General features: G+C 39.0%; 1 protein-coding gene across 1 annotated transcript; it reads left to right on the plus strand.

The window, feature by feature from the left end:
- Nucleotides 1-272: 272 nt before the first annotated feature.
- LOC130291998 (uncharacterized) lies at nt 273-11,128 on the plus strand. Its single transcript, XM_056541428.1, has 8 exons — nt 273-333; nt 3,142-3,201; nt 3,895-3,963; nt 6,785-7,804; nt 8,878-8,937; nt 9,528-10,019; nt 10,559-10,631; nt 10,736-11,128. The coding sequence occupies exons 1-7, from the start codon at nt 273-275 to the stop codon at nt 10,591-10,593; spliced, it is 1,797 nt and encodes a 598-aa protein (XP_056397403.1). The 3' UTR covers nt 10,594-10,631; nt 10,736-11,128.
- The last annotated feature ends 229 nt before the right edge of the window (nt 11,129-11,357 follow it).

The raw sequence follows: 11,357 nt of genomic DNA on the forward strand, positions 1-11,357 counted from the left end.
GCGATGAGTGAATCACAGGAATCTCCACCCTATAACTGCCGGGTAACTTGTTTTGGGACGGAATAAAAGCAGAGCCATAAACAGACGCACCCATGGGTGTCAGCTCCCTGTGTGCCTCTCACACCCTCATGAGGCATGCTTTGTCAGGCTCATCCCAGGAGACAAGCCAAACCAACAGATACAACATCTCCTCCCACTGAGCCAGCTCTATATATATGACATTGGCTCGGTGAGGAAGGGTTCCTGTGCTCAGAAAGAGAAGACCTCCGAGGATGAGCCGGTCTACTCTAGTCCGGGCCCTCCTGTGCTGGACCGCCCTGCTGTGTGCCCACAGTAAGTATAACAGAGGGGGCATTGGTATATAAGGTGAGGGGGCACATATACATAGCATGTGCCAAAAAGTATATACACATCCATCAAGTTCAACCTTTCTCATCGATTCGTATCTGGTAAAATTTTAATGCCTACCCTTTTTAATTTATTTCTTTAATTATTTTTTTTTTTTTTTGGTTCTTCATTTTATTTATTTACTTATTCATTTGTTTTTTTATTTATTTATTTATATTTATTTATTTAATTAATTAATACTTATATTAGTTCTGTTTCTTTTTATCTATTTTGCCCTTATTGTAAAAAGAAAAAGGAAATAACAGAAAATCAGCAATGATTTGATTTGCCTAGATTTTTTTTTTACAACCTTTTTTACTTTATATATTTTGCTTTGATTTTTCCTATTACACTAAACATATAAAACAATTGTTTAAAATGTATTTTGTGTTTCTATTTCTTTTTGAATGGACCTCTGTGATCTTTTATTTTATTTTTATTTTTTTACCTAGTTATTTATTTCATTATGGCCTTTTTTTTATTTTATTTTTTTTATTTGTTTTTTAAATCTGTACTGTATACCTATTGTATTTCACATTTTTACAATAATGGGTAATTTTAGCAAGAATAGAATGACTTCATTTGTTTATGAATATATTTATAACACCGAGAGTTGGAATTGATTTATACATCATTCAACCTTTCTCATCTATTCGTATCTGGTAACATTTTATTTCCTACCCTTTTTATTACTATACTAGTATTTCAGCTTCATTTTATCTTTTTGCCCTTATTGTAAAAACAAAAAGAAATAACAGAAAATCAGCAATGATTTGCCTAGATTTTTTACAACCTTTTTTACTTTATATATTTGCTTTCATTTTTCTTATTACACTAAACATATAAAAAAAAATGTTAATGTATTTTGTGTTGCTTTTTGAACCTTGTCAGTTCAATGGACCTCTGTGATCTTTTTTATTTTTATTTTTTATTTTTAACCTAGTTATTTATTTCATTATGGCTTTTTTTTGTTTGTTTTTTAAATCTGGACTGTATACCTATTGTTTTTCAAATTTTTCCAATAATGTGTAATTTTAGCAATAATAGAATGACTTCATTTGTTTATGTATATATTTATAACACGGAGAGTTCAAATTGATTTATCCGTCATTTGACAATGAGTTTGATGTTGTCCAAACATATATACTTTTTTTATGTTTTGTTTCCAAATTACACATTTTTGCAATGGGAAAGTAAGGAACCCAACTTCAAAAATTTTTAATGGGTGAAAGAAAAATGTCTGGTCCTCTGTGGTCCATGGTGCTGAGTTGATGGTTTTTGGGCTGTAGCCTTAGTTATATGACGAGCCCTACAACATGTCATTGCACAACAACTAGGCCCATAGAAATACAGGGAGGTACAGTGGCCCAATGGGCGCAACTTCTCCAATAAAAGGCCAGTAGGGTATGGAATTATTTGAAGCCCCCCTTGGTTGAGTATCATCCTACTCATGAGTCCCCACCTTGGTGCATTTGACAGATTTTGGGCAGGGATCATGGTCAGAACAATTCATGCCATTGTGTTGCCGGGGACCATAAAGGGCGTTTGCCTAATATGTGCTTAGGTGGCAAATTATTGATATAAGGGCGTGATAGGGCGTGTAGCTGCATCTATGATAAGTTATGGATTACACTGTAGGACAGTCCTAATAAGCTAAGCGATATGAGCCGGAGGCCGATTATTATCTCCATACGCGGTGCCTTATGAGAGTTAGGAGGTAGTATCGATGCCATGTATTTAAATGGGGGGGGGGGGAGGGTACATTTATATCTACAACACCAAGATGATGGGAGTAGATTACAGCCGCTCATATATAACTGCTTAATTGCTATGTTTACAGTTTTTTTCAGCCATTTTTAATTTTTTTTGCTTTTTGTCCATTTTTTGACCAGCTCTTTAAAGCTCAAAAAGATTTGTGAACATAGCCTCTAGCTGTAGGAAGTTTCGTTCTTCCTTTTAGAGACTATGTATGGAAAAAAAAATGGTAAATAAAAATAAAGATGGCTGAACAGTAATTTAACAAATTATACATTGTCAGTGACTAATGTAGCTTGAGTTTTTTTTCTTTTTTGGCAAATATTTTTGCATGATTTTCAAAGCTTTTAGTTTTTTTCCCCAAAGTTTTTTCTGTAGCATTAAAAAGTTAAAAACAAGGTTTAAAATAATGATAAAAAATACAAATATTAATACAACAGTATAAAAGTGTCAAGCCCCCAAAATTATTTAAAAAAAAATAAAATTTAATCTGGCAAATTTTTTAAGTATATTTTAGGTAAAAAATTTTTTGTAAATTACCCAAAATGTACAGTCTCTGATTATACCTAGAATTTTTTTATTTTGAATAATTAAAAATTGTGATTGATTTATGTAGCTTTATGATTTTTTTTTATTTTTATAGCTACGTAAAAATATTATTGTAGTTTATAATATAATTTCTATTGTAGACATATCAAGCCATCCTAACCCACCACTATGGCCCGAGTGGGAAAAACCTTCTGCACGACTGAATTTAAGAGAATTATTGCCGCAGTTGATGCAATATTTTCAGTACAAGATGTCAGGAAGCCAAAATCGACAATTATGTTTTGCAATACAATCTGGAGGCTTCCCAAATACCTTCTATATTTTTATAGGCCCTGCGGAGGCGTCGCTCCAGATTGTGTATTTCATGTAACAAGTTCTACAGAGATGAGAGGTTACAGAAATTCTGTTATGTAAGGGGACGTATATTTCATGACGCTTTTATATTTACAGATGTTGCTTCACAACAATTGTATTGTAGGAGCCCGAGCTACACACCTACTGGACCCGCAGGTAGGTTACATGTGTTACTAGAGATACTGTCAAATGGAAGATTATGTGATAGAAGCAATACTACTATATATGTATGACTATATTCTTATTTGATGACAGATAAATAAATAAATAGGATGATAGATAGATATGAGATAGATAGATAGATATGAGATAGATAGATATGAGATAGATAGATATGAGATAGATAGATAGATAGATATGAGATAGATAGATATGATATAGATAGATATATAGATATGAGATAGATAGATATGATATAGATAGATATGATATAGATAGATAGATATGAGATAGATATGAGATAGATAGATATGAGAGAGAGAGAGATAGATATGAGATAGATAGATATACATGAGATAGATAGATATACATGAGATAGATAGATAGATATGAGATAGATAGATATTAGATAGATAGATAGATATGAGATAGATAGATAGATATGAGATAGATAGATAGATATGAGATAGATAGATATGAGATAGATAGATATGAGATAGATAGATATGAGATAGATAGATATGAGATAGATAGATAGATATGAGATAGATAGATATGAGATAGATAGATAGATAGATAGATATGAGATAGATAGATAGATATGAGATAGATATTTTGATATTAAATAAATAAATAGATAGATGACAGAAAAGTTGATGTATGATTTCTCCTTTTCTTCATTTTCCCCAGATCCCATTGCCAAGTTCCCAGTGTGTGATGGGAAACCAGGCTACATCCAGGTCTCCAGCGCCTCCTCTAGTGAGTACTTTAGTGATCTCTGGTGGAGCTGTACACGTTACTTTAGTGATATTGTTTGTTTATAGTGCACTACATGGCAATTTCTATTATCAAAATGTTAGGCCAGCCATGGTAGATGCACAGTATAAAGTTTTCCCTCTTCATTCTGCACTTAATACTCCATGAAGTGAATGTGAAAACGGAATTTTAGACATTTTTTGCTAATTTATAAAAAAAAAAAAAAAAAAAAGGAAACATTTTAATTTCGCATGGATATACGTAGTCAAACTCTGACGCTTAAAGGGGTACTCCGGTGGAAATTTTTTTTTTTACATAAACTGGTGCCAGAAAGTTAAACAGATTTGTAAATGACTTCTATTTAATCATATGAATCCTTTCAGGACTTATCAGCTGCTGTATGTTCCACAGGAAGTTCTTTTCTTCTTGAATTTCTTTTCTGTCTGACCACAGTGCTCTCAGACACCTCTGTCCATGTCAGGAACTGTTCAGAGCAGGAGCAAAGCCCCATAGCAAACCTATCCTGCTCTGGACAGTGCCTGATATGGACAGAGGTGTCAGTAGAGAGCACTGTGGTTGGACTGGAAAGAACTACACAACTTCCTCTGGAGCAGCTGATAAGTACTGGAAGTATTAAGATTTTTAAAATAGAAGTAATTTACGAATCTGTTTAACTTCCTGGCACCAGTTGATTAAAAAAAATAATAATTGTTTTCCACAGGAGTACCCCTTTAATATTTAGCTCTGGGGGCCTCCTGTTACTCTTGATCATTGAGGGTATTTAGTCTCCACCAATCAGGGCTTTATGGCAGATTGGACGTCTCTCCTAAGTAAAAGACACATAAAAGCCACCTGGAGTCACAGATCCAATGGAACATCTCTGGGGAGACCTGAAAATGGCTACCAAAGGGGCTTCAACGAAGTCCTGAGTAAAGGGTCTGAATACTTAAGTCACTGCAAGATTATAGTTTTTCATTTTCAATAAAATATCAAAAAATTTTCTAACATTCTGTTGTCACTTTTTAAATAAAGAGTATTGAGGGTTAAATGTTAGAAGAATTTTTTTATTATTATTATTTTAGCACAAGACCGCAACAAAATGTGAAAAAAGGGACAGGGTCGGAAGACTTACCAAATGCATTGTATATGGCAGTGTTTCCCAACCAGGGTGCCTCCAGCTGTGTCAAAACTACAAATCTCAGCACGCCCGGACAGCCTCTGGCTGTCCGGGCATGCTGGGAGTTGTAGTTTTGACACAGCTGGAGGCACCCTAGTTGGGAAACACTGGTATAGGGAGTCGAAAAGTGATCTTAAAGGGGTACTCCTGTGGAAAAAAATTTTTTTTAAATCAACTGGTGCCAGAAAGTTAAACAGATTTGTAAATTACTTCTATTAAAAAAATCTTAATCCTTCCAGTACTTTTTAGGGGCTGTATACTACAGAGGAAATTCTTTTCTTTTTGGATTTCTCTTCTGTCACAACCACAGTGCTCTCTGCTGACCTCAACTGGCTCCAGAAATTTAAATAGATTTGTAAATTACTTCTGTAAAAAAAAATCTTAATCCTTCCAATAATTATCAGCTGCTGAAGTTGAGTTGTTCTTTTCTGTCTGGCAACAGTGCTCTCTGCTGACATCTCTGCTTGTCTCGGGAACTGCACAGAGTAGAATAGGTTTGCTATGGGGATTTGCTTCTACTCTGGACAGTTCCCGAGACACGTGTCATCAGAGAGCACTTAGACAGAAAAGAACAACTCAACTTCCGCAGCTAAGTATTGAAAGGAATAAGATTTTTTTTAATAGAAGTAATTTACAAATCTGTTTAACTTTCTGGAGCCAGTTGTTATATATATATATATATATATATATATATATATATAAATATTTTTTTTTTTAAATAATAAAAAGATTTGTTAAAACAAAAAGGGTTCTCAAAGTCTGAGAGGATGAAGATCCCAAGGTTCAATGGAATCTTATTCTGCGTAAATCTGAACCTTAGTTATACCAGACAAATCTTACTACAGTCACACCCAGAGCTGCATTCATAATTCTGCTGAATATCAGGCACAATAGTTCAAGCCAAAATCCTACTGGCTGTAGGGCTGGTGCAAGGATTTTTGTCACCTTAGGCAATTGCTAATCTTGCCGCTCCCTTGACTCCGCCCATTGTCCCACCCTTTGACCCGCCCAACCTTACTACTGGGGTGACACACTGTAACAAGTCCCCTTCTCATGTAATTAGTTTACTAACACACTGTAACAAACCTCCTCTTCATGCTGCTGGCTGAGCGGGTAGCTTGGATGCTGGTTGTCTAACTTATTTGTGGCAGGTAGAGCGGCGCCCCCCATCAAGAGGGCGCTCTAGGCAGCTGCCTATTTTGCCTATAGGCAGAGCCGGCTCTGACTGGCTGCCAGTAGTAGAGAAAATTCATGTACATGAAGCCAAATACTATAGCCTGGGAACTATCAGCAAACTAAACCGAATTTAGAATTCAGCTCTCCATGTCAATTGTATATACGGTATAAAGGTTAGAAGTAAGACATTTTCAAAGTTCCTGACAGGTTTTGAGAGATAATGGGGGAGATTTATCAAAACCTGTGCAGAGGAAGAGAGGTGCAGTTGCCCATAGCAACCAATCAGATTGCTTCTTTCATTTTCCACAGGCCTCTAAAGAGGCCTGTGGAAAATGAAAGAAGCAATCTGATTGGTTGCTATGGGCAACTGCACCACTCTTCCTCTGCACAGGTTTTGATAAATCTCCCCCAACATGAGTAAATGTTGCGTCATTAAGGATCACTTCATGGCCATTACTTTGTATCTTGCAGGTCTATCTGCATCCTTAGGAGGATCCATGAGTGGTGGAAGCAGCTCCCAGTCTGGACAAGCCAACATCCAACAATCCAATACTGGAGGCAGCATGCAAAGTAGTGGCGGCACCTGGGCAGCTGGTGGTGGAGGAGGAGGTGGTGGTGGTGGCGGAGGAGGAGCTGGTGGTGGTGGTGGCGGAGGAGGATCATCTATCCATAGCAGTTCTGGAGGAGGTGGAGGAAGTTCCCAAATCATTGCAGCAGGGGGAAGCTCTTCCCATCAAAGCTCTGTCATTGTTGGATCAGGTGTTATTGTCCCATCACGTGGAGGAAGCAGTAGTGGGGGAGGTGGAGGTTCATTCTTCCAGAGTGGCTCCTCCTCTTCTTCTGGCTCCAGTAGTGGAGGTTCATTCTCAGGATCAGCAGGTGGAAGTCGAGGTAGCGGTTCTTCAGTCATTATCGAAACAGTGAAGATTGTCCCGGGCCAAGGAACTGGTGGAGGTTCATTTAGCCAGAGTTCCGGAGGAGGCGGTTCATTTTCATCCAGTGGAGGCCAGTTTTCTAGTGGAAGTGGAGGCCAATTCTCTGGTGGAAGTGGAGGCCAATTCTCTGGTGGAAGTGGAGGTTCATTTTCTGGTGGAAGTGGAGGCCAATTCGCTGGTGGAAGTGGAGGCCAATTCTCCGGTGGAAGTGGAGGAAGTGGAGGCCAATTCTCTGGTGGAAGTGGAGGCCAATTCTCCGGTGGAAGTGGAGGCCAATTCTCCGGTGGAAGTGGAGGCCAATTCTCTGGTGGAAGTGGAGGCCAATTCTCTGGTGGAAGTGGAGGCCAATTCTCCGGTGGAAGTGGAGGCCAATTCTCTGGTGGAAGTGGAGGCTCATTCTCTGGTGGAAGTGGAGGCCAATTCTCTGGTGGAAGTGGAGGCCAATTCTCTGGTGGAAGTGGAGGCTCATTCTCCGGGGGAAGTGGAGGCCAATTCTCTGGTGGATCTGGCACTGCATCTGGTGGTTTACCATCATCCATTTCATATAAGCTTCCAGGTAAATACAGATACAAAATAATTTATGATTTACTTTTATTTATTATTTTTCTCTCTGTGTTCTTTCCACTAGCCTTAAGACAATGCCCCATCCTTGTTTGCTAACAATGTAGTTCCTCTGGGGAGGGAAGCCCTGGATAGGTTATCGAGATGCAGTGGCAAACAGAATAGAAACAACCAAGGCTAGGCCCTCTTTCTTCAAGGGTACCATAGCAGTCTTTTTTTTTCTGCCACATTTTAGCATTAGTATTAAAGGAGTACTCCGGTGGAAAACTATTTTTCTTTAATTATCTGGTGCCAAAAAGTTAAAACAGATTTGTAAATGACTTCTATTTACAAATCTTAATCCTTCCAGTACTTATCAGCTGCTGTATACTACAGAGGAAGTTGTGTAGTTCTTTTTGTCTGACCACAGTGCTCTCTGCTGACACCCCTGTCCATGTCAGGAACTGTCCAGAGCAGTAACAAATCCCCATAGCAAACCTATTCTGCTCTGCACAGTTCCTGACATGACTATGAAGGCCTTAATCCAGACTCTAAAACATTAAAGGGGTACTCCGGTGGAAAACATTTTTTTCTTTAAATCAACTGGTGTCAGAAAGTTAAACAGATTTGTAAATTATTTCTATTAAAAAAATCTTTACCCTTCCAGTACATTTTAGCAGCTGTATGCTACAGAGGAAATTCTTTTCTTTTTTAATTTCTTTTTTGTCTTGTCCACAGTGCTCTCTGCTGACACCTCTGTCCGTGTCAGGAACCGTCCAGAGCAGCATAGGTTTGCAATGGGGATTTTCTCCTGCTCTGGACAGTTCCGAAAACGGGCATCAGGTGTCAGCAGAGAGCACTGTGGACAAGACAAAAAAGAAATAAAAAAATTTCCTCTGTAGCGCACACAGCTGCTAAAAAGTACCGGAAGGGTGAAGATTTTTTTTAATAGAAGTCATTTACAAATCTGTTTAACTTTCTGGCAACAGTTGATTTAAAAAAATATATGTTTTACAATGGAGTACCCCATTTAAAAGGTAATGTATTTAGATTCATAGATTTACCACTTTACTGTTTTTGTTTTTCCAGCTGGAGTAAACGTAAAGGACGTTCCCGTGTCCCCCGGATGTGATAAAAAGAATATACAACGTAAGAATACCAATGAAGCTATTACCTCTTATGACATAAAATTCTCTAAAAATGATGTGCTTTGGGCTTAGTGCTCCATTTTGTTCTTAAAAGGGTACTCTGCCCTTATCATGACATCACAGCCCCGCCCCCTCAATGCAAGTCTATGGCAGGGAGCATGATAGCCGTCACACCCCCACCCATAGACTTGCATTGAGGGGGCGGAACGTCACAAAGGGGCAGGGCGGGACGTCATGAGGGGGCGGAGCTGTGATGTCACAATACTCCGGCCCCTGAGTCATCAGCCACAGAGCAAACTTAGCTCCATACAGCTGATGACTCGGGGGATTGTAGGACAGATTGGCAGGACCCCCGCGATAAGAAATCTTATCCCTTATTCTTTGGATAGGGGCGGAGTATCCCTTTAAATCCCCTACTCACAAACTTTTTGATGCTACTATGGGGGGGGTGCAAATGTGGTTTCCATATAGGTCAAGAGATGCAGTATAGAAATATCTGTTCTTCATTGTGGAAATAAGTGGCTGAAAGTTTTCTCAGGTACATATAGAAAAAACGTTCAGGATAATCACTGGATCTCGTTCTCTTTGCAGCCGGTCAAGGATCCCACAATGTTGGAGGGTCCGGAAATACTGGTGGAATCGGTGGTGGGTTCTCTCAGATCTCACAAACCCATGGCGGAGGATCTGGAGGAACCGGCAGTGGAACCGGAACAGGAGGCACTGGAGGAACAGGAGGCGGATTCTCACAAATCTCTCAATCCCATAGTGGAGGCTCTGGAGGAATTAGTGGTGGTACAGGGACAGGAGGTACTGGAGGAACCGGAGGTGGATTCTCCCAAATATCTCAATCCCATGGATCATCGAATAGTGGAGGCGCTGGAGGAACCGGAGGTGGATTCTCCCAAATATCTCAATCCCATGGATCATCGAATAGTGGAGGCGCTGGAGGAACCGGAGGTGGATTCTCACAGAACTCACAATCCCAAATCAATCGAGGCTCCAGTGGAGGATCGATACACCAAGGAAGTTTGAGTGGAGGAAGCTTCTCCCAAAGCCAACAATCGCAAAATCAAGGTTCATCAGGTAAGAGCATCATAGTATCTGTGCCAACGACTTAGTAATGCAGCAATGTACAATAATGCAGAAGTATATTATTACTGAGACTGTAGTTTCCCAACAGGGAACTGGGGCAACATGGTGGCTTAAACATAGAAACATATATCCAGCACCAAAACTAGTGGCTTAATGAGAGCAACACTTGTTTGTATGTTCTCTCCACACTCAACAACTACAGGAGAAAATCACTAAACTATATTTATAGTTTTTGTGAAAAGTTGAGTTACTGTACATACATTACTTGTCCTGTACTGATCCTGAGTTATATCCTTTATTATACTCAGAGCTGTACTCACTATTCTGCTGGTGAGGTCACTGTGTACATACATTACATTACTTATCCTGTACTGACCCTGCACTCACTATTCTGCTGGTGGAGTCACTGTGTACATACATGTTTAGATTTTATGGCCCAGACATTGTTCTCTATACAGCACATGTATGGCCTTGTAGTTTTGGTGATGGTGGATACATACTAAGGAGCTTACTTCTATCTTTATATACAGGTTCTATACAACAACAAATTCCCCAGTCTGGATGAAGAATCTATGATGGAGCATGAATTAAGTCATTACGGAGGTAAGCCTATGGGCCGTGACCTGGGGAGGGGGACATTTTATTTTAGTAGATTATAGTGTGCAGCCACCGGTAAATATCTGACCTATCCTCCTTTTACTTCACAGGACGTCGCTCCTCATTCTGCTGCCAAACGCTGTGAGCAAAGACATTTTTTTATAAGTCAAAATAGAAATTGTATATATTTATTTTTGTACCGATTCTCCCTCAGCCCCGCCCTGGGTCTCTTACAGAAGGTAGTCCATATGGTCTCATCGATGACAGCTTCTCCTCCGAACATGTTGTTTCTCTTCCAGTCCACTGAACAAGCTCCCGCCGGGGGTGTTATGTGCCATACAAAGTATTTGTATAGTTCTTTGTTACAAAAAAAAAATATATATATATTATGATTCAATGTGAATTTGTGTTTTTAATATGTGCAATAAATCCTGCAGAGGATGTGTCAGAAGAAATTATAATTTGACCCTAATTATTTGTGTTTGCTACTGTTCTAAAATACATTAATTCAAGTAAATGTAAACACACAAGGTGTACACAATATACCATGTCTCGAAAATACGACCGCTATACCTGACTTTGGTGAGAGGCAGGGGAGAGAGATATTGCCTCTCCTATCTGCCCAAAGAGAGAAGTGAAGATTGGTTACAGACCTCAAATGGTCAATGATGGTCATACCTAGTTATAAACCTGGTAAGAGAAGAGGGAGACAAAGGACATGTCTCCCCTGGC

This window comes from Hyla sarda, chromosome 9 (genome assembly GCF_029499605.1).
Source record: "Hyla sarda isolate aHylSar1 chromosome 9, aHylSar1.hap1, whole genome shotgun sequence".
NCBI classification, from domain to species: domain Eukaryota; kingdom Metazoa; phylum Chordata; class Amphibia; order Anura; family Hylidae; genus Hyla; species Hyla sarda.